The sequence below is a fragment of the Pongo abelii genome, chromosome 2 (assembly GCF_028885655.2).
Source record: "Pongo abelii isolate AG06213 chromosome 2, NHGRI_mPonAbe1-v2.0_pri, whole genome shotgun sequence".
In the NCBI taxonomy this organism is placed as follows: domain Eukaryota; kingdom Metazoa; phylum Chordata; class Mammalia; order Primates; family Hominidae; genus Pongo; species Pongo abelii.
The window spans coordinates 104,093,676-104,118,338 of record NC_085928.1 but is presented as its reverse complement, the minus strand read 5'-3'; the positions used below and the strand labels follow the sequence as shown (position 1 = coordinate 104,118,338).

The following is a 24,663-nucleotide window of genomic DNA, read 5'->3' as shown; positions in this document are numbered from 1 at the left end:
TATATGTATAAAAGATTCCAACAGCAGGAGGATCTTTAAATCTTTATTCAGCCAATTCTCTCAGGCCCCAGGCCCTGATGATGACTGTCACCCCAACCCCTTTCCCCACAGGAGGCATTCAGCTGAGGCCACCACACATTACATACATTCACACACTTCATGAAAAATACCTGAGGGAGAGACCCTGGCTTTGATTAGCAAATAAGGTATGAACCTGGGCCAGTGCCCACATTCACACAGACCCTGGCCTAGGGACATCCTCTTCATATGAGGCATTAAGGCACATGCTGTACTGTGAGCCAGCACTCCCTGACCTCAGGGTGTGTGAGGAGTTGGCACGTAGAGAGAAACAAAGACTTCCTCAATGCCTGCCTTATTCTGAGTACCCACCCTTAGCTCTGATAAGGATATCCTGAGACCACATTCAAGATCCAAAACCTTTCCCCATAGATGAGGGCCCTCACCCCTGCAAACATGACCCTGTTCTGTTTGTAGGATCTCCAAGATTCTCACTTCTGAGACACAAATTGAGGAGACTTCTGTCTGCTCCACTCCTGCTGCAGGCCTGGAGCAGCTTCTTAGGGCAGCCCTGGCCCACCAAGGCCCAGTAATGAGGGCAGAGGGGTGCAGAGCCATACCCGGCTACACCCACAGGTGGACACAGGGGGCAAGCTCCTTCACTGTTCTCTGGGCTCAATGCCCCAGCACAGGAGGGCCTCCATGCACACTCATTCCACAGGCCCCACTGGCCCTGTCACACTCACACGGCACGCACTTGGCGCTGCCTGCTCTCTGCCTTCCACCTGGGGGTACAAGAGGTCACCCAAGGGGGCAGGCGTGCAGGGCCTCTTGGATCTTCTGGCGGCAATAGGAGTACTTCTGCAGGATCTGGCGGAGGTGCTCCTCCTCCTCCCGCTGCAGGATACGCAGGAAGTTATGTAGTTCAGGCATGCTGAAGGCGTCCCACTGCAAGGGGCGAAAGGGGAGTGTACAGGCTGCAGAAGGGATGGCCAAGCCAGCAGACCCTCCCCAGAGAAGACTAGCACCTCATGTTCACACAGGCTAGGACTGGGCTTTCTGATGTCAGGCTCCTGGCTGAATGATCTCTGGTAGGATCCCTGACAGCAGTTTGTATGGAAGATGGGCCCTACAAAACGGTCACCTTACTGAGGCAACCAAATCAGATGTTCCTCAATTGCCTGTGGACAGTTCAGGCATATTCTGAGTCTAATTCCACTCCACAGGCCTAATACCTTGGAGCCAGAAAGCTTCCAGGTAAAAAGTCTGAAGGGGGCCTCCTCATGTCATTAGATGGACTCCTGCATCTCCAGAAGATTTTCCACACCAGGAAAGATCAAAGCACCAAGACAATTCTTCCTGGCTTCTTGGGACAACCCTAGGCTTTGGCATAAGTGGTCTGGAAGCCTTTGCTTTAGTTACAATGCCTATACACTCCTGGAACTGTTTTGCAGGGCTTGTCCTCCAGCACAATTCCTCCTCCAAGCCTTACTGTAGCTACAGCCCATCAGTCCTGTCTAGTGACAATCAAGAAACTAAGAACTATGTACTCACGTTCACCTCCCCAGAGTCATTTTCCTTCAGGACGAAGCTCAGGGCCTTGTCACTGGGCCCTGCCAGGAGCCGCAGCCGCAGGGGCTGCTCATCATCCAACAGCTTCCGCAAGTACACTGTGAAGGGAAAGTAATGATCAGAGACAGGGCCAGCTGCTCAGCCCCTGCATGCACAGGTACATGCGTATATACCCTCACATAGGGCAGGGTGGCGTGGGAAGCCCACCTTGGCCGTGACGCTCAGCCCGCTCAAAGAGTGCAAACTTGCGGGGGTCATCCACCACCAAGAACTTTCGCAGCAGGGCCTCAATGACTTCACGTGCCCTTGTGCGTGACAGCACATGCAGGTGCTTGACAGCATCCTTGGGCAGGTAAAAGGAAGTGCGGCGCCTGACACTTGTGCCCCGTCCTGGGCCCCGCCGGGCATCCTGCAAGGAGGGTGGCTTCTTGCTGGAGGGCACAGAGACAGGGCGCACCAGCTTCAGCTGAACCTTGATGAAGCCTGTGTAAGAACCGTCCTTGTTCTAAAGAAATAGAGAAACCAAACCTTGATAGTAGGTTCCAGTTGAGATTTCAGTCTACTTGGGGCTAGGCTGGGTATGCACAAATTACTGCTTGCGCCCACCCAAGATAACCTCAGTTGTGACCCTCTGAGTATCAGGCACATAGCTGTGTACCTGCTCCTCCCCACACCCCCTTCCTGAGCAGTCAACTCACCAAGCTCATGAAGAGGTTGCTGTTGATCTGGGCATTGTACTCCTTGATCTTCTGCTCAATCTCAGCTTGAGAAAGGTCAGGTGTCTCCCACTCCACAGGCTCGTCCTGCAAGATGGGCCAGCATGGACACAGGGCCCTTGAGGAACCCAGGGTTTCTCTGAAAAATGGCCTCTGGGGCAGTCCTTGGAAACTGACTGCCTTTGGCCCCCCGTCCCTGATGTACATATACATAGCTGGTGCCCACCCTGAACCCACCACTGCTCCTGGTTCTGCATGCTATGGGTGGATAAGGGAAAGACAGAATCATTTGGCTTCTCTCTGCTGCCTGCCTAGGGCCTCTGCACTGAATGTAGCCTTAAGGATACCACAGAAGCAGGGGCAACTGAAGGCGCATGGCCAGGGGCCAGGAACAGCTGAGGGACTCTGAAGAGGGACTCTCATTTAAAGTAAAATCAGGCTGAGTGTGGTGGCTCACATCTGCAATCCCAGCATTTTGGGAGGCTAAGGTAGGAGGATCACTTGATCCTCAGGAGTTTGAGACCAGCTTGGGCAACATAGCAAGACCTCATCTCTACTAAAAAAAGGAAAAAAAATTAGCCAGGTGTGGTGGTGTGCCTATAGTCCCAACTGTTCAGGAGGCTGAAGTGGGAGGATCGTTTGAGCCCGGAAGATTGCAGCTACAGTGAGCTATAATCGTGTCACTGCATTCCAGCCTGGGGAACTGAGTGAGACCCTGCTTCAAAAAACAAAAAACAAAAACAGGCTGGGCACGTTGGCTCACGCCTGTAATTCCAGCACTTTGGGAGGCCAAGGCGGGTGGATCACCTGAGGTCGGGAGTTCGAGACCAGCCTGACCAACATGGAGAAACCCCGTCTCTACTAAAAATACAAAATTAGCCAGGCGTGGTGGCACATGCCTGTAATCCCAGCTACTTAGGAGGCTGAGGCAGGAGAATTGCTTGAACTCGGGAGGTGAAGGTTGCAGTGAACTGAGATCACGCCATTGCACTCCAACCTGGGCAACAAGAGCGAAACTCGGTCTCAAAAAAAAAAAAAAAAAATACAGTAAAATCACACTTCAATTGCACATTCTGATCACAGCACCCTAGTTGAGTTGGAGTGAGGGTTTGTCCTGGAGAAGGCAGTCCGTTTTTCTCCTCTGCCCCAGCACAGGGCCATGACCCACTGCAGGGTGAGAGGAGTAGAGAGTGGTGCACATCAGTAGTCCAGCCACCAGTGGACAGAGTAGTACTTGGAGCCAGTTCTCCACGTCTCATACATAGTGAGAAAAATCACTGTGACATGATGTTTAACCTTGACCCAAGCTGCATAAAAGGCAGCTTTAGGCCAGGCTCCAATCTGCCAGAGGTACACAGGCAGCTTCCTGGTGGGTTTCTGCACCTGCCCGTGCTGTCTGGAGATTTGGCCCAAAGATTTTTTTTTTTTTTTTTTAGACGAAGCCTTACTCTGTAGCCCAGGCTGGAGTGCAGTGGCTGGATCTTGGCTCACTGCAAGCTCTGCTTCCTGGGTTCAAGCGATTCTCCTGCCTCAGACTCCCGAGTAGCTGGGACTACAGGCGGGTGCCACAACACCACCCGGCTAATTTTTGTATTTTTAGTAGAGATGGGATTTCACCACGTTGGCCAGGCTGGTCTTGAACTCCTGACCTCAAGTGATCCGCCTGCCTTCACCTCCCAAAGTGCTGGGATTACAGGCGTGAACCATCGTACCTGACCCAAAGATTTTTAACTCCACCACTCACTCCCCACCTCAACTAGGGACTGGATTCTTGCCGGAAGGGTGGAGTGTGGGACAGGGCAGCCAGGGCTCTGAACTGACTTTCTTCTCCCAGACTCCCTTGGCCCCATTGCATCAGCCTTACTTCCTGTTGACGTCAGATAGGCCCTAGTTAGAATGGGAGTGTCACAGACACAGCTAAGCTCAGCACTGACCAATATTTTGTCCCAGAAGAATTCCCACAAGGTTTCCTGTAGAATGATCTTGTGCCCAGCCCAGGAGAGCCAGGGTTCTCCCTGACTCCGCCCTGGAGTCCCCTTAAGCACTTAAACCATCTGATGGGGACAAATGGAGAGGACAGATGAGGGAGCAGGGTGGAGCCTTTCAGCAGAATGCTCCTCACCCAGAACCCGCTGCTATTCTGCAGCCAGCAAGGATGTGGGGCTGAGAACTAAGGCCAGGGCCTTATAGGAAAAAGGTAAAGGGGGAGGGGTGGGAACTTAAGCTCATTTTCTTCCGCAAGTATCCAAAGGTCTCCTGGATGGAGAAGAGCATTGGAGTGAACACCCCAGCACAAACCTTATTGGGGACAGTGGGCAACCTTGTCGGGTTAATAAAAACAAATGGTGTGGGCCCTGAAAATGAGGGTTGGAGGCTGTGAATAAGCAGTGGATGTGTTTGTTCAGTACACCAACGGGAAGAAGTATCCAGATGGGAGGAGTACTAGGGGCAGGAGAAATGCCAGACACACTCTAGTGCCAGGGCAAGAAGGAAGATCATTTTGTTTGCAGAACAGGGAGGGCACAGGGATGGTGCTAACTTGTTCTTGTGATGGCTCTGAGCTCCTAACAATGAGAAAGCTTGCTCCTTCTTCCCTTCCTGGATGACCCAGGAGCCCTGGGCTGGGATGCAGTGACCTCATTTCCAGGCCCTTCCCTTCTGGAGATGAACCTCCCTATCTTCACTCAGAAAACAATAGACTTGGACTAGAGGCACTGCACAGCCCTTCCACAATTCTAAACGAGGAAGAGTTTCTTTTTCTGTTTCCAAAGCTGCCTGCTGGAAGAGGATTTCAACAGCCATCCCAGTCGGATGCACAGCAGGACCATGGAATTTCCCTTCTGCACCATAGGGACCCACCCTCCACTCTACCACTGTCCATAAAAACTGATGGTTTTTTTTTTTGAGACGGAGTCTTGCTCTGTCGTCCAGGCTGGAGTGCAGTGGTGCGATCTTGGCTCATTGCAATCTCTGCCTCCTGGGTTCAAGCAATTCTCTGCTTCAGTCTCCCAAGTAGCTGGGATTACAGGTGCCTGCCGCCACAACTGGCTAATTTTTTCTATTTTTAGTCGAGATGGGGTTTCACCATTTTGGCCAGGCTGGTCTTGAACTCCTGACCTCATGATCCACCCGCCTCAGCTTCCCACAGTGCTGGGATTAAAGGTGTGAGCCACTGTGCCCGGCCTAAAACTGATGTTTTTTTTTTTTTTTTTTTTTTTTTTTTTACATATAACTTGGGACTTCTCAGCCTCCTATTCTTTCTTTTGTTTTTGTTTTTGAGACAGAGTCTTGCTCTCTCATCCAGGCTGGAGTGCAGTGGCCCAGTCTCAACTCACTGCAACCTCTGTCTTCTGGGTTCAAGTGATTCTCCTGCCTCAGCCTCCCCAGTAGCTGGGATTACAGGCACACACCACCATGGCCAGCTAATTTTTTTGTATTTTCGGTAGAGACAGGGTTTTGCTATGTTGGCCTGGCTGGTCTCGAACTCTTGGCCTCAAGTGATCTGCCTGCCTTGGCCTCCCAAAATGCTGAGATTACAGGCATGAGCCACCAAGCCCAGCCTTCTTTTTTTTGAGACAGTCTTACCCTGTCACCCAAGTTGGAGTGCAGTGGCACGATCTTGGCTCACTGCAACCTCTGCCTCCCGGTTGAAGTGATTCAGTCTCCCAAGTAGCTGGGACTACAGTCACACACCACCATGCCCGGCTAATTTTTGTATGTTTAGTAGAGATAGGGTTTCACCATGTTTGCCAGGCTGGCCTCTAATTCCTGACTGCAAATGATCCGCCTGCCTTGGCCTCCCAAAGCATTGGCATTAGAGGTGTGAGCTACCGTACTTGGCTTCCTTTTCTATTTTTGAGACAGAGTGTCACTCTGTCACTCAGGCTGGAGTGCAGTGGCACGATCTTGGCTCACTGCAACCTCTGCCTCCTAGGTTCAAGCGATCCTCCTGCCTCGCCCTCCCAAGTAGCTTGGATTACAGGTGTGCACCTCCGTGGCTAGCCCTCCTTTTCACATGGTTAGTGTCTTGTGGTTTTCCCACCTTTCCACAGTGGAAAATGGCTCAGGACTGACTGACGTGAAGACAACCCCAGGGGTCTACACTCAACTCAACCCTCGCACCCAAGCTCTGGGCTAAGATTTTGGGGTGCTCAGCACCACCCCTTTTGTAAGGAATTTTGTAAAATTTTATCTGAAGCATCACTCACAACTCCACTTTCTTTACTTAAATAAGGATTTCCACCCCATTGCTGCCAGGCATACTGAGCTTCACAGTCCCTGTTTCTTTTTCCTGGTGCCTGGGCCTGGTTCTCTGAGCCTGGTGGTCACACCAATGGCATCTGGCACAGAGTTTTCTAATAATGGGGATACCTAGGAGGTTCCGAGACACCTTACAGTCCTGGGTTAGTAAGCTGGATCTCCTTCCACCTCTTTAGGCATTTTATAATCTAGCCTTCCCCCTTCTTGTGGGTAAAAAGTGCTCCTGAATGCTTATGGTCCAAAACAAGACTTCTTTCCTATCCATTCCCAAATCTTTCTCCAGATCCACCCTAGAGGAAGGGATCAGAATCTTCCACATTCCAGCAGCTGGTGACAGGCCAGAACAGGGAAGAGGTGAGGGCTCAGCTGGCTCCATACAGGAGTGCAGATGGAGGAGCAGGATCTTTCTCTGCCTCAGTTTTCCTAAACATACTTCTCAATTCCTGGCGAGGACTCCTCCCTCTCCACATCCTCCCCTAGTCTCCCCAAGGAGGGAGCAGGAGAATTCGAACGCGGAAATCGAGGTGCTAGTCCAGACTGCTCGGTCGGCTTTAGTCATAGCTGGATAATGCCCGGCTCAGGTCTACCACAAGCCACACAGCTGCTTTTTCCTTGTTCAACCTGTCTGTGACAGAAACCAAGGGGGCTCCGGCACCCAGCATCTAGGCGGTGGAATCGAGGTCTTACACACGGTTCCGCGGGCAGGCCCCCGGCCAGGACCCGCAGGGAGCCACGTAGCCGGGAGGGTGGGGCTGCCCACCGACCCAGGACGCGGCAACGGACCGGGGAGGGCGGAGCTCCAGCGACCGCCCCCCCCTCCACCCCCGCCGGCACCCCCTGGCTCCCACCTGGTCCCGGCGCGGCCTGCGCGCTAGCGAGGTTCGCGCGGTGAAGTACTGCTCGAGCTCCGAGTCCGAGTCCTCTTGGCTGCAGTAGCCGCTGCTCGTCGTGCTGCTCCAGGTCATTTCGAAAGAAGGCGTCTCCGCCTCGCCCATAGCCGTACCCGCCCGTCCCCCAGTCCCGCGCGTCCGTAGCCGCCAACCACCGCCCCGGTAGCGTGCGTGCGTGTACGCGTGTCAGTGTGCGCGTGCGCCCGGGCCAGAGCCGCGCCGCAACCGTTAAGACTGAAACGTAGATCGCCGGGATCTAGCTCTTGTCTCATTGGGGCAGGAACGCCGGGGCGGGGACACGCACGCTTCGCCCCCAGGAATGACCTCATCGCTCCGGCAGCTCCACTCACAGACCCCACCTACCACAGGGAACGGGGGCGGGTGCCAGGGTCCGCGCAAGCGCACAAGAGTGGCCTCTGGCCGGAGGCGAGGGCGGGAAGGTGCGGGAAGTGCGCGTGCGCGGAGCCGGGGTCAGCCTGGGCCCGGGGCCGCTTGCAGCCGGTGGAGTCCTTGTGGAGCCGGCAATCCAGGCTCCCCTCCCAGACCCCGCGCAGAATTAGCCTCTCTCTGCCGCCGGGAAATCGGCAATTAGAACGCTCCTTGCGCGCGGCACCCAGGCAGCCCTCGAGAATGCCTGCGCTGTGGCCTGCCCATCCTCGCCCTTCCCATACGCCCTCGGCCCCGCGCTCACCACGTTCGTGTCCCGCTCCACCGCGGGTTCCCAGCCCAGGTCCCGGGGCCCGCAACAGTCCAGGCAGACGAGCGCGCGGCAGCGGTAGTGGCAGGTGAACTTGCAATCTGCAGAGAGGCCTGGCCGTGAGGCGGAGGCGCCCCAGGTCGGGAAATGTCCCGGAGATTGAAGGGAAGCCCCAGGGAGAGGGCAGCTGCCCGCCAGGCTCCGCAGGCCCGACCTATCTCAGTGGGTTACCTCACACTGCTATGCGGACTCTAATGTTGGCCACCCTGGGCGTCTAGAAAGCGGCCGGAAGGCCACAGGCAGAGGCCTGCTCAACAGTTGGATCTCCATCGCCTAGCGCAGAACTTCCCCTTTCCTCCTTGGCAATTAAAAAAACAACAACAAAAAACGGCGTCTTGCTTTTGTCACCCAGGCTGGAGTGCAATGGCGCGATTTCGGCTCACTGCAACCTCCGCCTCCTGGGTTCAAGCGATTCTTCTGCCTCAGCCTCCTGAGTACCTAGGATTACAGGCGCCCGCCACCACGCGCAGCTAATTTTTGTATTTTTAGTAGAGACTGGGTTTCACCATGTTAGCCAGGCTGGTCTCAAACTCCTGATCTCAGGTGATCCACCCGCCTCGGCCTCCCAAAGTGCTGGGACTACAGGCGTGAGCCACCGCGCCCGGCCCTTCATTGGGAACGTATATGGAATACATCTGCCCATTTACTTGAAGGAAAAACTAAACACCTTTAACCTACGTCCGCCCTCTGGTTGTCACCTGTCTCTACTCCCCTCAGACCAAGACACTGGTCTCTACACACTCTAATCCTTCGCCTTCACTCTCCCCTCTACCCACTCCAGCCAGGCTTGCCTCTCCCTCCAGGAAACTGCCCGGGACAGAGGCCTTAGCGATCTGTGTACTACCAAATGGAATCCAGTGTTCCATTCTCCATTCTCACCCCCTCAGCATCATTTGAAGCTTGCTCCCTTTGATTCCCAGGGGCTACACTCTCCCAGTTTTCCTCCTACCCCCCTGCAGCTCCTGCTCAGCTCCTTTGCAGATTCTGACTCAACTTCCATATCTCACGATGAAGTCTGGGCTCAGTCCTGATCGCTGGCCTGGTCTGTCTACACTCATCTGCCCCAGATCCACGGCTGAAACACTGACCTAAACCCTCAGACTAGATCCTCCGTGCCAGTACCTTCACTAGGATGTCTAAAAGACGTTTCAAGTGAACATGGCCAAAATTTAATTCCCTTTTCTTCCACCTCACTGCTACACTTGCCCAGCTTCCTCTTTGCAGCAAAAATGGCCACTATGCTCCCAGTTACTGGAGACAAAAACCCAAACTTATCTTTGATTTCTCCCTTGTCTCTACCTCTGATAAACATGCCCAAATCATCCTGCTTCTTATCTCCATGGCTACTTTATATCTCTTTGAGAACATTGCAATGTCCCAGCCTTGTTCTTTTTTTTTTTTTTTTGAGACAGAGTCTCACCCTGTCGCCAAGGCTGGAGGGCAGTGGCGCGATCTCGGCTCACTGCAACCTCCGCCTCCTGGGTTCAAGCAATTCTCCCACCTAAGCCTCCCGAGTAGCTGGGATTACAGGCACCCGCCAGCACGCCCGGCTAATTTTTTTTTATTTTTTAGTAGAGATGGGGTTTCACCATGTTGGCCAGGCTGGTCTTGAACTCCTGACCTCAGGTGATCCACCTGCCTCGGCCTTCCAAAGTGCTGGGATTACAGGCGTGAGCCACCGCGCTCAGCCCCTTGTTCATTCTTTGTATTCTGTCACAACTTTGTGCTCCCCCCAGCTGAATTTGTGATGTCCTCTTGTACCGGATGGGAGGGTCTCCATGCACACACAGACCTGGGACACCATCCATCCACAAGTTCCTAAATAGGCCACAGCAGTGATGCTCAACCCAGACGCCATGTTACAATAATTTGGGGAGTTTTTAAAATTTACTGATGCTTAGGGTCCACTCCCAGCAGTTGATTCAACAGGTGTGAGGTGAGATCCAGGCTAGAGGGCGGGGGAGGGCTGTAAAAGCGCCCCTGGTGATTCCAGCTGTTGTCTACCCAGGGGAGAGCAACCTTTGCTTGCTGGCAATTCCCAGGGGTGCAGAAGGACTCCTGGGTGTGTGGCTGTGTTGCATATTTTAGCATCTGATTCACTGGGTCGGAAAAGGGTGTTTGCTAAATAAAGACTCAGCAAAACTCCTGCTTGCAGGGGGCCCACCCAAGGTTCTAACTTTTTCCAGGCTCCCTCCCATAGGTGGTAACTTCCCTTCACCCCAAAGGTTCTGGAGGGGGTCATGAATGTTTGAGAAGAGGCAAGCCTGGGAAGATGGACTCCGAGGACAGTAGGCACAAACCCTTTCTCAAGAAGGGCCAAGGCATTTTAAAGATAAGAAACCTGAAATCAGCGTATTTTTACATATAAGCAGCCACCTCTGCTCATCTGTGCCCCAGATACGAGTGGAGTGCGACAAGGGATAAACCATTTTCGCGCACTCTTCAGCGATAGGGTGAAAGTAACCTAGTCCTCGGGAGCTCTCCCCGCCGACCCCCTCTGCCGCGACTTGACCCGCGGCGACGGCGCTGCCCCTTGGCTGCCCCTTCCGCTCTCGCAGGCGCGCGGGGCCACTACTCACGCGCGCACTGCAGGCCTTTGCGCACGACGCCCCAGATGAAGTCGCCACAGAGGTCGCACCACGTGTGCGTGGCGGGCCCCGCGGGCTGGAAGCGGTGGCCACGGCCAGGGACCAGCTGCCGTGTGGGGTTGCACGCGGTGCCCCGCGCGATGCGCAGCGCGTTGGCACGCTCCAGCCGGGTGCGGCCCTGCCCAGCACGCCCGGCGGGTGCCAGCTCCCGCAGCTCAATGAGCTCAGGCTCCCCCGACATGGCCCGGTCGGGCCCGTGCTTCGCTGGCTTTGGGCGCTAGCAAGCGCGGGCCGGGCGGGGCCACAGGGCGGGCCCCAACTTCAGCACCGCCCCCAGGATCCAGGCTGGGCGGCGGGAAGGAGCTGAGGAGAGCCGCGCAATGGAAACCTGGGTGCAGGGACTGTGGGGCTGGAAGGCGGGGCTGGGCGCGCTCTCGCAGAGCCCCCGCCTTGCCCTTCCTTCCCTCCTTCGTCCCCTCCTCACACCCCAACCGGAAGGCCACAACGACGGCGACCGCAAAGCACCACGCGGAGATACCCGTGTTTCTGGAGGCCAGCTTTACTGTGCTAGAGGAAGAGGGTCCCCACATCCGGACCTCGCCCTCCTGGCCCGGTTTGCTGAAGCAACGCACTTGGCCTACCCACTGGGTGGGGCAGGAAGTCTCGAGCCTTCCCTTGGGGTGAGGAGGAGGGGGATGGGTCAGCAGCTTTACCGCCCGCTCTGCTCTCCACTGCGGAGACTGGGGCTCCGGCACAGGCTGGACCGTGATCTTGAGGTTCAGGGGTGCATTCTGGGTGGATTCCCTTGGTATGGGTGGTTGGCCCTCAGCAACTGCAGCCCTTATTTGGCTCTGTCACCCTGGGCTGCCAGGACACAAGTCTTTCCATGCTTTTCCCAGTGCTTGACTTGGCACTCCCTGCAGGCAGGTGGGTATTGAGGATGGCAGTGCATGTGGGGGATGTGGGAGTAGGGCTTAGGGGTCCAAGGTCCTAGGATACCCTCACCTGCAGCAATACCACTCATTCTGGCATCGGGAGCAGCGCTTAGAAGCCTCTGCACTGCAGTAAGCACAGCGGGGCCGCTCTGGAGCCACTGCCTCTAGCACGTCCAGCCTGTAGGTCTCAGCCCACCTGGGGGAAAGTCAGGAAGGTCTGACTGGCCCTGGAAGGTGGGGGCACCCCTGCCCACATCCATGCCTCCTGCATCCCCTCCACTCCCCCTGCCATTTCCACAGGCCTTACCTTCGCGCCTGCAGCCGCAGGTCCTGCTCTGAGGGGCTGAACACGTGCTGGAGCTGGTGCTTGGCAATTGCCTGCCACTTGCCTCTGTTTTCTCGCTCCAGCCGCTCCCAGATTTCTGGGATCTAGGGGAGAGAAGTGGAGAGTGGCAGGAAGGTGCTGGTAAAGTGGGACAGTGGTCCTGAGCAGCTAACTTTCCAGTGCCTACCTGTTCCAACACCAGGTCCTTCTTGGGGGGCTGGGTTTCAGTCAGGGTCAGTTGGGCCAGGAAACTCTGCAAGTGGGCCAGGTTGGGCAGCTGGTCCAGTAGTGTGTCTGTGAGGAAGGCCCGAAGCTGCAAGGGTGTCCAGTGGAGGCCAGTGTGATGCAGGTGCTGGCCAGGGGGCCAAGGAGAAGGAAGGGCTGGGTTGGGCTGAGCATGCCTGTGGGGGCCCATGTCCCACTAGCTGGTGTGTCACCTGAGGCCCAAGGACTGAAAAGAGCACTGGGGTTGAGGTGGGTGGGCAAAGATAAACAGCAGGGACGCAGTTGGGGTAGGATGGGGAGGGCGGTACTGGGGCTGTGGGGGCTGGTGCAGAGGGAGTCCGACCTTGAGTAGCTGTCCCTTGGCAAAACTTGTGAGGCAGTAGCGCGCCTGAGCCTCAGGGCTTAGCAGCAGGTTGTACAGGGCGATCCACACTTGCCCGTCCAACTTCCTCAGCTTTTGCTGCTCTGAGGGGGCCACAGTAAGCCAACGGCTGCCCTCGAACTGCTGCAGCTTGCCTGGGGAGAGGAACCAGCACACTGGGTGCAGACGTTGAATTCTCTTCAAGTGAGCCAGCTGTGGGGGCTGGGAGACTGACCACTGCCTGGGAATGGGAGAACCTGGGCCACAGGATTTGCCCAGGCTATAGTGCTGCTGACCCCAGAGCAGGGTGAGCCTCAGTAGTGGACACATGGGCCTGGCCTACTGCAGAGCTCAGGTCTAGGCCAACCTTGGCTGAGGCATCCTGGTATCCTCAGTGGGCTTGGGGACAGGGTTTATCTTCGTGTGTGCAAGCTGCCCCCTCTATCAAAAAGATATCCTGAAGCAGTAGCCTGGGGCTTAGGCTGGTGGAGCAGGACCCTACCTCCTTCCCACCGGCTCCAGGGACTATGCTCCAGCAGTTCCACCAGGAGGCAGGGCAGGTTGTGCGTGCTAAGCATACGGCTCAAGGTGCTGAGAGAGAGGCTAGGGGCAGGGACGTTGTGAAGGAGGTGAGTAGAGGCAGGCTACAGGCCCGGTCTTCCAGCCCTCCACAGTAGGCCCAGGCCCAGTCAGACTGCCCACCTGTCCACACAGTCTGTGATATAGCGTAGTACTGAGAGGGCCTTCAGTGCAATCTCAAATTCCATCAGCTCTGCCTGCTTCTGCAGCTCCTGGGAGATCACAGCGTTCACACTGGGCCAACCCTCGCCTGCACAGGCCTTGGGGAACCCAGACCTAGGCTTTCACAACCCTAGGTAACCTCAACCCACCTGCATGGGGTTGCTGTCCTGGGACCCCTCCCCCTCAGGGGGGCTACCACAGCCACTCCGGGCCACCAGCAGGGTCAGTTTGCGGTGGCAATAGTCTACCAAGTCCAAGACAGTGTCTTCTGCTGACTCACACACCTCCTGGGAAAAGGGGGAGGGAAACTTTCTGTGTCTGATGCCCTCCCCACACAGACACAACCTCCCTTCCTGCCAGGCCCTGACCCGGAACTGTGGCCCATGGGCAGAGATAGTCCCTCACCTTGTGGAAGAACACCGTCTCCAAGAGGTTGATGATGGAGGCCTCATGGTGCACCTGTCAGACAAAGAGAAGGACAGGGCCTGAGGAAGGGACAGGGGCTACCAGCTCTCCTCCCTGGTCCAGAGCCCTCTGAAGGAGTGGGAAGAGGTATGAACCAGGGGCCCAGCTCACCACCATGTAGATGGGGAAGGTGTTCTGGGGCTTGAAGTCCTCCACCCTGCAGAGCACAGGGAACACCTTCTGCTTCCACATCTCCACTGTGATCAGCTCCTCCACCAGCGTTGGGACCTTTGAAGGGTAGGGTAAAGGACAGGGATGAGATGGGCCTTTGCCTGGCAACCCTCCCATCCCTGGCTCAGCTCAGCCCAGATATCCCCAAACACTGCTGGGCCCCTAAACTATCCCAGACCCCATGAGTATCCTTCCTGACTTCTCTCTTGCACATTGGACCTTCATTTCCAGCTGCTCCCAACACCTCTGTGGATGTCCCTCATGCTTATGTGACTGGCTCCTGCCCAGTTCCCAGACTGCCTTGCGCTGCCTGCACCTGCACCCTTATCCTCTGCCCGCCCATTCAGGCATCCCTTTCAAGCCAGCCCTTCTCTTCATGCCCTGCCTCTAGTCCCTGTCCTGTGGTCCTCCAAAGCTCTTGTGTGCCTTGGCCTCACTCCTACTCAGGATCCTTCACAGTGCCCTGTTCCTGTCTTATCCCCTAGTATGAGTTCCATCTTTCTCTTGCAAAGGAGCCTTTTTTTTTTTTTTTTTTTTTTTTTGAGACGGGAGTTTCACTCTTGTCACCCAGGCTGGAGTGCAGTGGCATGATCTCGGCTCTCTGTAACCTCTGCCTCCCAGGTTCAAGCGATTCTCCTGCCTCAGCCTCCCACGTAGCTGGGATTACAGATGTGCACCACCATGTTCAGCAAATTTTTATATTTTTAGTAGAGGTGGGGTTTCACCATGTTGGCCAGGCTGGCCTTGAACTCCTGACCTCAGATGATCCCCCATCTTGGCCTCCCAAAATGCTGGGATAACAGGCATGAGCTACCATGCCCGGCTTTTTTTTTTTTTGGTCAATTGATATCTCAGGTCATCTGCTGATGACACTCCCTGGTCCATGTTCCAGCCAGGCATCTCCCTAGTTTCTAACTTCCCCCTCTCATGTTGGGAAGGCTGCCTCCTTCCATGCCAAAGTTACACTTCCAGTTATCACCCCTCCCTCCCACCCTCCCCACCCCCTCCCCACCCCTTCCCCACCACCAGCCTTACAGTCAATTCACAGATGCCTTTAGCATTTGGGTCTTCCCCTCGAAGCCTAAGCCATTCTAGGACCTACAGCTTTCTCCCTAATCAACTCATGCCCTGCACCCAGCCTGGTGTGCCAGAGTCCTGTCCAATAGGGATACAAAATGAAACATGTAACACATTCCTCTTTCCCCTTCAGGGAGGACAGGTGTACCAGGCCAGAGGGGAAGAGCACACAGGGGATTCCTGAGGGGTAGAGTAGGTGAGGTATGGGGGAAGGCAGGAACCCTCCCTGTGACCTTGGGGTACCTTCCCATGGGTGACCAGCAGCTCCTGAATGGGCTCGCCCTGGCTGACTGTGGCATCGAGGATGGCTTGCATGTTCAGCTTCTCCAGGTTCTCATGCTGCTGGTTCCACCTGCCTCAGAGGGTAAGTGCATGTGGGTCCACGTGTGTGCATTAGGAGTGGGGATGGGGGCTGGATCCTACTGAAGCCTAACCTGAGCCTGAGGGGACACAGAGGGCTCAGGAGCAGTAATACTCCTGTCTCAGAACGCTCTGCTCCCCCATTTGGGAGCCCCTCCACACTGGGCAGCCCCTCCCCCCAGTCAGGCCCCAGCTCCCCCACTCAAGGACAATGACTCCGGGACTCCGCCTGACCCGGGTGCCTCACCCTTCCGAGCCCATCTCGCGTAGCGGGAAGCTGCGCAGACCCCGCACCAGCACTTCAGCTTCCCCGGGCAGCAGCAGTTCCAGGTCTCCCATATCGAGGCAGGGGCCGGCGGATCCTGGGCAGCAGCCGGGGTGGGGATGCTGACACACTCGGGGACGACGGACCCCGACGGTGCCAAAGTCTGGGACAGGACAGTTGTGGGACGGTTGGGGAGCGTGAGTTCTCGCAGCCATGGAAACGGGTTAGCCGCGCCTGCGCAGTGCGGCCTGGGCCCCGCCCCTGGAGGTGGTTCGCGCCTAAATCCGGGCGGGTCTTCAGCCCGCCTCGCCTACGCGGCTGCCAATCGCCATAGTATTTGGATTCCTAGTGCTTTCTCGGGCTGTGGCCCACGAGTCTCTCCTGAGCTCCAGATCCTTATGGTCTGGACTCTGTCCTCGGACGCCAAGTCCGCATGCACAGGGATGGGGGTAACCCCGACCCCAACAGCCCCTCCTGCGGCTGTGGCATCTTGACCCACCCGCTGCTCTTCCTCCTCCTTATGGCTTCTTGGTTCCTCTATTTCTCGCGACCCGGCTCCACTAGTTGGCTCCTGAAATACTGCCAGGGCGCACGACTTCTCTCCATCCTCCCTATGTCCAGACTGTCATCACCTGTCATGGGTTAACTGCGGCAGCCTTTTCTGTAGACCTACTTCCACGCTTGATCCTCATGGACAGCCCGGAGCCTTAAAAGTGTATATCAGGCCGGGCGCGGTGGCTGACGCCTGTAATCTCAGCACTTTGGGAGGCCGAGGCAGGCGGATCACTTGAGGTCAGGAGTTTGAGACCAGCCTGGGCAACATGGTGAAACCCTGTCTCTACTAAAAGTACAAAAATTAGACAGGTGTGGTAGCACACACCTGTAGTCCCAGCTACTTGGGAGACTGAGGCAGGAGAATCGCTTGAGCACAGGAGGTGGAGTTTGCAGTGAGGCAAGATTGCACCACCGCACTCCAGCCTGGACAACAAAGGGAGACTGTCTCAAAAAAAAAGTGTATAGACATTACTCCCTTGCATGAGAGGGGCTCTGTGGCTACCTCTGGCACTCAAAATGTTAGGTGGGATGCCGCTTACTAGCAGCTCTGCAAGATCTACTACTTGCCCTCTCCTGTACCTTGGGACTTGGATTCTTTCCTCTCCTCCTTGCTTCCCTGGACCTCCCTCATACATTCCAAAGAGGTCTTTGCCTCAGGGTTTTGCACTTTTCCTGGAATACTCTTCCTTCAGGGCTCAGTTTACACCTCAGCGTGGCCTTTCTTGGCCATTTAATCCAGAGCAGTCCCTGCCTCCAACCCAACTCACTCTTGATCACATCTGTTTCTTTTTTTGCGATTGAGTCTCCTGTCACCTAGGCTGGAGTGCAGTGGCATGATCTTGGCTCACTGCAACCTCTGCCTCCTAGGTTCAAGTGATCCTCCTGCCTCAGCTTCCTGAGTAGCTGGGATTACAGGTGCACACCACCACACCTGGCTAATTTTTTGTATTTTTTTTTAGTGGAGATGGGATTTCACTATGTTGGCCAGGCTGTTCTTGAACATCTGACCTCAGGTGATCCACTCGCTTCAGCCTCCCAAAGTGCTGGGATTATAGGCACGAGCCACCGCGCTCGGCTACATCTGTTTCTTTCTAGGTTTATTAATTATTATCATTATTATTGAGATGGGGTCTTGCTCTGTCACCCAGGCTGGGGTGCAGTGATGGGATCACAGCTAAATGTAGCCTCCAACTCCTGGCCTCAAGTGATCCCCCCACTTCAGCCTCCTGAGTAGCTGGGGCTACAGGTGGGTCACTGCATCAGGACGATTTTTTTTTTTTTTGTAATTAACCCGCACTTTTACTTGTCGATTGTCGGTCCTGCCCACCAGATGGCGATCTAGCCCACGGCTCGTGGCTATTTTATTCACTGCTGGGTCTCCCACGGCTGGCCCAGAAGCAGCACTCAATAAAGGCTGTTTGAAATGGATGTCTTTATTTACAGAACTAAGAGTCAACCTCTAGACAGTATGACAAGCCTCCTGGTAGGAGGGACTACCCACAGCAATGTGTCCATCCAGCCACTACCAGCCTCACTTCCAGCAGATGATGATGTTGGGGTCATTTTCAAGCCGCTCATCCAGCTCATGGTAGCTCATGCCTGGGTGTGGTGGTGGAGGAGAGGTCAGTGGCTTTGACCTGGCCACCCTGCCCTGAACCCACCCTGACTGCCCGCCTGCCTCCACCTGTCTTGCAGCAGATCTCGTCATAGCTGTGGCAGCCTGTATAAAGCCGGGCAGGGTGGCTCTGCTCTTCCCGAGTCACCCGCACAGGATACTTCTGTAGTCGCCTGATGAGGTTCTTCATAAGCCCGAACTGGATCAGCTTCCTAGGGTGAGGATCAGAGGACAGAGAGGTGACGCCCTGGCCAGGCCTTCTTTCAGGCAGGCCAACCCCTTCCTGTAGTCTCCCTTCAATTTTGTCTCTGTAGCCCATCATCTCCAGGAAGCCTGCTTGGATTGGCAGTGCCCCATGACCCAGGGCTCCTGAGAGACATAAAGGGTCTAGCTTCCCTCAGGTAACTCCCAAATGCCCCAGCAAATTCTCCTCTGACCGTTCATCAACGTGCTGCAGCTGCTGGGGGTGGCGGCCAATGAGGTCTCGCACGGTAGTGCCAGGGCTCAGGCTGCAGTATAGCTGGAACACATCCCGGAGACTGGCCCTCTTGTGCCCTGTGGGTGCCAGGGATCAGCTCACCATGTGGCTCTGCCCTCCCCAAGATGGCTTCCCTCAGAGCCCACCACTACCTTGCTTGGTCACGTAGGATAGACATGCCTCCTGCAGGGACTTGTCATCTACCAGGTCCTGGACCTTGGGCGTTGGGCAGTATACATTGGAGTACTAGAGGGTAGCAGAAGGCATAGGGGCCTGAGTGAGGGGCTTGGGAAGCTGACACAGCCCTGGTCTGGTCCAGCCACATGGTCCACTCTCCACTTAACCAAACCCAACTCACCTACCTGGAGGATGGACACCAGTGTCACAACGCCATAGTACCTGAGAGAGAGAGTTGTGCTCAGCTTCTGAGGACCATGCCTTCCCAACCCTCACACCCAGGGCCCCTGAGGTCTTCCCTGGCTGGTGACCTTGTAATGGGTATGACTGTAGGCCCACTCACAGCAGGTTCTGGATAGCAATGCGCACCAGGTTGAGCTCCACATCTGCCTCTGCTGAAATCTTCTGGACGTGGCGGAACCCATCAATGTAGGGCAGGATCTGGGCAGAGTGGAACAAGGTCAGAAGAAACAGGATGAGGCCAGGGCTGTGGCCAGCCCCAGGTGATGATACCCAGGGAGGGATGGCATACTTGTTGTGTAGTGAGGTCCCACTGTGAATTGAAGAAATCCTCCTTGTCTTTGGTAAAGACAGGTACATCATACTCCTGGGCCACCGGAGGGTCTGGCCGCTGCTCAATCACCTTCAAGTGGATGGTGTTGGACTCATCTGCAGGGGGCCCCATCCATATCCTCAGTGCCACTTCTTCCAAGAGGCCCTCAATTACCATCCAGGCCTCCCAGCATCCCTTGGGGCAAGCAGGTGCCTCTGGGTAGGGCTAATCTTTCTTTTTATGGAGTGAAAAACTGAGTCCCACAAAGGGGAAGGAATTGCCCAAGGAGCAGAGCTGGAGAGCTCTGCTTTCCCCCTACCCCCAGTCCCAGCTCCATCATGCATTGGACCCTGGACATGGGCACCCCAGCCCATGGCTATTTCCTGCCCACCAGTGTGTTCGTGAGTCTTGTCCTTCTCCCTGACTGGCTGGGCTCACTTTCCCATCTCTTCTCTACCCCTCTGCTGTCCTTGCAGAGGCTGGCCATACCAATGGGCAGAGTGCACCGGCCTGAGGCATTTAGCTCCTCCAGCAAGATGGTCATGATGGGCACCAACTTCTGCTTGCTCTCCTCCATGGACACGAAGCTGCTCTCTAGCTAGATAGAGCATGGAAAGCATGGTGGGCACATCCCAGGACCCCTGGCTGGTTGGCTGCCCTGAGTCCTGAGCTGGTTGGCAGGGTCCCAGGTTTGGGGGACTTTGGAGACATGGGAACACCTTCCCCAACTCTGCCTGTCCGTAAACCCAAGCCCATCTCATTGCAGACCTCTAGTGTGGTCAGATAGCCAGCCAGCTTTTTAACGATGGGCTCGAGGGCGCAGGTCTTGGCCTGGGCATCACACACGAAGCCCAGGTTGAAGAGGAGGGCATTGCGGCTGTACTTCTTGTGTTCGATGCACACAGGACAGCCGATCAGCTTCTTTTCCATAGCTGTGCTGGATAATTGGAACACAGTCAGGCCCCCAAGCCTGTCCCTTCCTCCTCCTGGGACAACCCCTGCCACCCACCGCTCACCCCGAGCTAGGGTCTCACACAGTGATAAGCTTGTTCTGCAGCTCTGGCTTGGTGATGATGTACACTTGGACTGTGTCAAACAGCTCTCGGGAGATGAAGTCTTCAGGGACCTGGGGAGGGGAGTGGCAATGGGTCCCTCAGTGGACATCTGTACTGGGTGTAGTATAAATGGTGACCTCCTCATGCCCCCCAAGCCCAAGTCCTCTTGTCCAGCGTTCCCCTCTCTCCCATCCTCTCAGCCCTATTACTTCTTTCTGTTTCCAAACACACACTATGATCTCATCTCCTTCCTGGCTTCTGCATATGCTGTTCCCTCTACCTGGAACACTTTCTCCTCCCTTATCTAAACTTCCTATGCATCATTTACTCTTCACTCAGTTCAGGGATACTCATGGGTCACCCACTTCACCTTCTGTGGGACTTGGAACCCCCCAACCGGATCCCTCCAGCCCGATATCCTACAAACACTGCCAATGTGACGTATGTCTTCCCTGCTACACTGGGAGCCGGGGGAATGGGTCTGACTATCCTCTAGCCTCACAGTTGTCTGCGAATGAAGTAGCATGCCTGCGTGCAGCACGGGAAACTACTGCCTTCAGGCAGCCGGTTGAGCTCTCAAGAACGTCCCTCTCCCCGCCCAGTCCCGCGAGCCCGGGTGGCACCTGATAGGTGATCTTGGGTCCCAGCGTGGGGTGGAACTCGCTGAAGAATATGCATTCGATGCGGCAGCCGCTGCCCATGGCAATAGCCGGGCCCAGGCCCGTAGCTCCTCGTTCCTCGCGCAGAGGCGTCCCCACCTCCTGTGAACACTTGTCAGAGACAGCCTCGAGGCCTGTGTCGCTGGGGAACGCAAGCTTGCCAATCCCTCTGCCCAATGGCGCCTGCGCAGCGCGACTCAGAGGCGTGGCTGGGGCGGGGGGCGGCTCGTCCCAGAAGTCCTGGGTGGGTAGACGTCGCACCCGGAAGTAAAGCGGCTCCGTGACGGAGCGGCGGTGCGCGCGGCAGGGCCCGGAGTATCCCGCTTTCTTTGGAGGAAACCACCGCATCAGATCTGCGCTGCGGCTGAGGCAGGCAAGTCCCTAGCGTGGAGGGGCAGCATGCCGGCAGCACTTGGGGAGGCGGTGCGCTAAGGGATTCACGCTGTAACTGGGACCGCAGCAGGGAACTACAATTTCCATAGTGCTCCGCGCCCTCCCAGCTGGCTCTACTGCCGGCGACGGCGTGGTACACGCTGGGATTTGTAGTCTTACATGGCTTTGCGCATCCTACCTGGAAGGCGGGCCAGCGATTGGTACCAGTTCAGACATGGGTACACGTTGACAGGCCGGCGGCCCTCGACTGGCATGTTGTGACCATTCCTGATGCTGGTCTTGGTACTGTTGTTCCTATCATAACTTATTGGAAGAGGGTGGCATTCCTGCCTTGCAGCCTTTTCTCCAGTGAGGAGTGAACAGTGGGCACCTGAGACCCTGGCCCACGCTACTATGCTTTCAGGCTACAACCACTGGCACGGCTGACCATGGCCCTTTCTGCGGAGACCGAGTCACACATCTACCGATGTCTGCGTACTGCTTCTGGCGCTGCCGCCCACCTTGTGGCCCTGGGCTTTACCATCTTTGTGGCTGTGCTTGCCAGGCCTGGCTCCAGTAAGTAGAATTCATAGCTGACTTCTGGGAAGGGAAGGGCCACTTTTCCTGGGGAGGAAGGGCAGTGGGACTCCCGGGAACAGGCCTGGCTGGTTGAGGGAATTCTGTGCCGGAGCGATGAGTGGGGTGGAGCAGGTAGGTGTGGCCAGGGCACACAGAATTCCTGATTTCTCTTTCCTTGTCTGGGTGCTCTATTTGGCTGCCTCTCAGGAGGTGTAAGGGAAGGAGGGAGGACTGCCAGAGGAGTGGCAAAGCATGGCCTCTGATCCAGGAAGGGGCCAGGAAGAGAGGATAGGTGTGGGGTCAGCTTGTTGCAGAGCAAGAGGGGGCTCACAGTTTGGCAGCACCTCCTTGGGTGATGGGCTGCTGGTATTCCTCAACCCTTAAGGATTGGTATGGCTGGTTTCTTGTTGCCTCAGCCCCATGAGGCCTCCTCTTCTCATTCCAGGCCTGTTCTCCTGGCACCCGGTGCTTATGTCTTTGGCTGTAAGTAGTGGGCCTGGGCAGTTCTTAGGGGTGGGAGCATGGGCATGGTTGGTGGCCCTGGCAGCCTCTGAATCTTTGTTCACATTTAATATCTGTTTGGAAGAGTTGCATGCTCCAACTACTCCTGCCCATGGTGTATATTTCAGACTTGAGGCCGGGCACGGTGGCTCATGCCTGTAATCCCAGCACTAAAGAGGCCGAGGCGGGCACATCACCTGAGGTCAGGAGATCGAGACCATCCTGGCTAACATGGTGAAACCCCGTCTCTACTAAAAATACAAAAAATTAGCCGGGCATGATGGCACGCGCCTGTAGTCCCAGCTACTCAGGAGGCTGAGGCAGGAGAATCGCATGAACCCAGGAGACAGAGGTTGCAGTGAGCCAAGATCGCGCCACTGCACTCTAACCTAGGCGACAGAGCAAGGCTCCGTCTCAAAAAAAAAAACAAAACCCCAAAAAACAAAAAACCCCCCCAAAAAAGCAAAAATTAGCTGGGTGTGGTGGCAGGTGCCTGTAATCCCAGTTACTCAGGAGCCTGAGGCAGGAGAATCGCTTGAACCTGGAAGGCGGAGATTGCAGTGAGCCAAGATCACACCACTGCACTCCAGCCTGGGTGACTGACAGAGAGAGACTATCTCCAGAAAAAAAAAAAAAAAAAAAAAAAAAAAAAGACTTGAATCAGAGTAATTAAGACCCAGGTCAAATGGGTAAGATTTGTCTAAGCACAATGAGGCTTCACCCACCTCTAGGCAGAAAGCTGAGACATTGCATTTGGATGTACCTCTGTCCCTTTTTACTTTAATTTCTGGTGATGCACCTAACTTTCCCTGAAATAGTGCACCCATGTGGCCAGCTCGTGCCAAGAAATTGTATCCAGCCCCACGTTAGGGAAACAAAGCTTGTGAATCATTTATAACTGCCACATCTCAAACCCTGTGTTTGCTTGGTAACATAGCACAGATGACATTTCAGACTAGCACCTAGGAGGAGGTGTGGAGATTATTCAGGGCACGTATATCATCCCAGATGGGGTTTTCCACTCTTGCCCCACCAAATGGATAGTCTTGTCAGTGGGGAGAGAAAGAAAAAGGGGAATCAGCCCAGACTCACTGGCAGCTAAGGGTTACATAAAGCCCTCTTCCCCTCTTCTGGGGCAGCACCCTCACTTGAGCTTCCCATCCCCTGTTTCCTCAGTTCTCCTTCCTGATGACCGAGGCACTACTGGTGTTTTCTCCTGAGAGTTCGCTGCTGCACTCCCTCTCACGGAAGGGCCGAGCACGCTGCCACTGGGTGCTGCAGCTGCTGGCCCTGCTGTGTGCACTGCTGGGCCTCGGCCTTGTCATCCTTCACAAAGAGCAGCTTGGCAAAGCCCACCTGGTTACGCGGCATGGGCAGGCAGGGCTGCTGGCTGTGCTGTGGGCAGGGCTGCAGTGCTCAGGTGGGGTGGGGCTGCTCTACCCCAAGCTGCTGCCCCGATGGCCCCTGGCAAAGCTCAAGCTATACCATGCTACTTCTGGGCTGGTGGGCTACCTGCTGGGTAGTGCCAGCCTCTTGCTGGGCATGTGCTCACTCTGGTTCACTGCCTCTGTCACTGGTGCAGCCTGGTACCTGGCTGTACTATGCCCTGTCCTCACCAGCTTGGTCATTATGAACCAGGTGAGCAATGCCTACCTATACCGCAAGAGGATCCAACCATGAGCTCTTCCCAGCCTAGGGGAAGCCTGGATTTGCCCCTCCATGTAGGAGCTGGGGCTAGGGACCTCTTGAACTCTCTCAGCTGAGTCAGGGGACACCTCAGGCACTGGGACAGCTGGGCAGTTGGAGGCCCGTGTGTGAATTCCTGCTCCTCATGCTGGAGTGCCTCCCATTTCCTTCCCCTTTCTCCGTCATCCCAGAGGAACATACGCATCATGTGTCTGGATGAAGCTGGGGCTGCAAGACTGCCTCTCCTGCAAGGCAGCTCATACTTGTACTGTATGTCCAGAAATTTCAGGAGAGAAAAGAGTAAAAAATTTGTAAAAAATGACTGAAAAGATTGATGGGAGAAGCAGCCCAGAGTTGGGGGTGGTTCTTGTTAATGCCATCAGCATGGGAAAATGGGCAGCTGGGCAAGATGGGGACCCCCGCCCCCAACCCCTGGCTGCTCCCTCAGGGGCTGAAGCTCTCCTAGCACACAAATCCCCAGGATCTAGCTGCTGAGCCTCCCAGGCCACCCTGGACCCTGGCAGGCCCTAGAGCTGTAGCTGTGAATGGTACAGCTGTGTGTCCTTTCTGTCCCCCAACTGTCTACTGTGCTGGAGTCTCCAGACTGTGGGGGTTAAATACATACAATAACAGGATGGGAGCTGGGAGTGAGTTGCCTTCAGGAGTGGCAAGAACTGAGCATTCTGTCTTAGAGGTAAACCATGGGT

General features: G+C 55.6%; 4 protein-coding genes across 16 annotated transcripts; 1 reads left to right on the top strand and 3 right to left on the bottom strand.

The window, feature by feature from the left end:
* Positions 1–30: 30 nt before the first annotated feature.
* RASSF1 (Ras association domain family member 1) lies at positions 31–11,101 on the bottom strand. 4 transcript variants are annotated; one of them, XM_024244806.3, is made up of 6 exons: positions 10,793–11,099; positions 8,148–8,254; positions 2,289–2,393; positions 1,798–2,095; positions 1,573–1,688; positions 31–966 (listed from the first exon to the last, which is right to left on the bottom strand). In XM_024244806.3, exons 1-6 carry the CDS (start codon positions 11,040–11,042, stop codon positions 820–822), a joined length of 1,023 nt encoding a protein of 340 aa, XP_024100574.1. In that variant the 5' UTR covers positions 11,043–11,099; the 3' UTR covers positions 31–819. The 4 variants fall into 4 exon arrangements, with proteins under 4 accessions (XP_024100574.1, XP_009237250.1, XP_024100575.1 ...); XM_009238975.3 differs by lacking the exon at positions 8,148–8,254 and having other exon boundaries at positions 10,793–11,101; XM_024244807.3 differs by lacking the exon at positions 10,793–11,099 and having other exon boundaries at positions 7,415–8,254.
* A 243-nt stretch (positions 11,102–11,344) lies between these two features.
* ZMYND10 (zinc finger MYND-type containing 10) lies at positions 11,345–15,983 on the bottom strand. Of its 2 annotated transcripts, XM_024244805.3 has the most exons (12): positions 15,709–15,983; positions 15,345–15,453; positions 13,965–14,081; positions 13,794–13,847; positions 13,538–13,675; positions 13,350–13,438; positions 13,150–13,250; positions 12,630–12,802; positions 12,249–12,374; positions 12,044–12,165; positions 11,807–11,932; positions 11,345–11,718 (listed from the first exon to the last, which is right to left on the bottom strand). In XM_024244805.3, the coding sequence occupies exons 1-12, from the start codon at positions 15,939–15,941 to the stop codon at positions 11,643–11,645; spliced, it is 1,464 nt and encodes a 487-aa protein (XP_024100573.3). In that variant the 5' UTR covers positions 15,942–15,983; the 3' UTR covers positions 11,345–11,642. The 2 variants fall into 2 exon arrangements, with proteins under 2 accessions (XP_024100573.3, XP_054406689.2); XM_054550714.2 differs by lacking the exon at positions 13,538–13,675 and having other exon boundaries at positions 13,350–13,440; positions 13,793–13,847; positions 15,709–15,941.
* LOC100453039 (transmembrane reductase CYB561D2) lies at positions 13,693–24,302 on the top strand. Of its 2 annotated transcripts, none has more exons than XM_063722092.1 (4): positions 13,693–13,940; positions 21,615–21,766; positions 22,215–22,252; positions 23,447–24,302. In XM_063722092.1, the coding sequence occupies exons 2-4, from the start codon at positions 21,640–21,642 to the stop codon at positions 23,948–23,950; spliced, it is 669 nt and encodes a 222-aa protein (XP_063578162.1). In that variant the 5' UTR covers positions 13,693–13,940; positions 21,615–21,639; the 3' UTR covers positions 23,951–24,302. The 2 variants fall into 2 exon arrangements, with proteins under 2 accessions (XP_063578162.1, XP_002813761.1); XM_002813715.5 differs by lacking the exon at positions 13,693–13,940 and adding an exon at positions 21,050–21,191.
* Positions 17,694–21,166, bottom strand: NPRL2 (NPR2 like, GATOR1 complex subunit). 8 transcript variants are annotated; one of them, XM_054550705.2, is made up of 11 exons: positions 20,688–21,166; positions 20,139–20,230; positions 19,873–20,036; positions 19,594–19,702; positions 19,084–19,220; positions 18,895–18,992; positions 18,737–18,773; positions 18,527–18,620; positions 18,334–18,451; positions 17,966–18,108; positions 17,694–17,880 (listed from the first exon to the last, which is right to left on the bottom strand). In XM_054550705.2, exons 1-11 carry the CDS (start codon positions 21,164–21,166, stop codon positions 17,813–17,815), a joined length of 1,539 nt encoding a protein of 512 aa, XP_054406680.1. In that variant the 3' UTR covers positions 17,694–17,812. The 8 variants fall into 8 exon arrangements, 7 of the variants coding, with proteins under 7 accessions (XP_054406680.1, XP_054406679.1, XP_002813758.1 ...); XM_054550704.2 differs by having other exon boundaries at positions 19,873–20,041; positions 20,141–20,230; XM_002813712.4 differs by having other exon boundaries at positions 19,873–20,041; positions 20,783–21,166.
* Positions 24,303–24,663: the final 361 nt, after the last annotated feature.

Excerpts from the sequence above, each read along its gene's own strand:
- RASSF1 (XM_024244806.3), bottom strand. The coding sequence starts at position 11,042 with ATGTCGGGGGAGCCTGAGCTCATTGAGCTGCGGGAGCTGGCACCCGCC. Across the intron at positions 8,255-10,792 it reads CAAAGGCCTGCAGTGCGCGC|ATTGCAAGTTCACCTGCCAC; the intron begins GTGAGTAGTGGC and ends GCCTCTCTGCAG. Across the intron at positions 2,394-8,147 it reads TGGAGCGGGACACGAACGTG|GACGAGCCTGTGGAGTGGGA; the intron begins GTGAGCGCGGGG and ends CCCATCTTGCAG.
- NPRL2 (XM_054550704.2), bottom strand. The coding sequence starts at position 21,166 with ATGCGGTGGTTTCCTCCAAAGAAAGCGGGATACTCCGGGCCCTGCCGC. Across the intron at positions 19,703-19,872 it reads GCTATCTGACCACACTAGAG|CTAGAGAGCAGCTTCGTGTC; the intron begins GTCTGCAATGAG and ends TGCTCTATCTAG. Across the intron at positions 18,993-19,083 it reads GGGACCTCACTACACAACAA|ATCCTGCCCTACATTGATGG; the intron begins GTATGCCATCCC and ends CACTCTGCCCAG.
- LOC100453039 (XM_063722092.1), top strand. The coding sequence starts at position 21,640 with ATGGCCCTTTCTGCGGAGACCGAGTCACACATCTACCGATGTCTGCGT. Across the intron at positions 21,767-22,214 it reads GCTTGCCAGGCCTGGCTCCA|GCCTGTTCTCCTGGCACCCG; the intron begins GTAAGTAGAATT and ends TTCTCATTCCAG. Across the intron at positions 22,253-23,446 it reads CGGTGCTTATGTCTTTGGCT|TTCTCCTTCCTGATGACCGA; the intron begins GTAAGTAGTGGG and ends CTGTTTCCTCAG.
- ZMYND10 (XM_024244805.3), bottom strand. The coding sequence starts at position 15,941 with ATGGCTGCGAGAACTCACGCTCCCCAACCGTCCCACAACTGTCCTGTC. Across the intron at positions 12,803-13,149 it reads CTGGAGCCGGTGGGAAGGAG|GCAAGCTGCAGCAGTTCGAG; the intron begins GTAGGGTCCTGC and ends TCCTCTCCCCAG. Across the intron at positions 12,375-12,629 it reads CCAAGGGACAGCTACTCAAG|CTTCGGGCCTTCCTCACAGA; the intron begins GTCGGACTCCCT and ends ACACCCTTGCAG.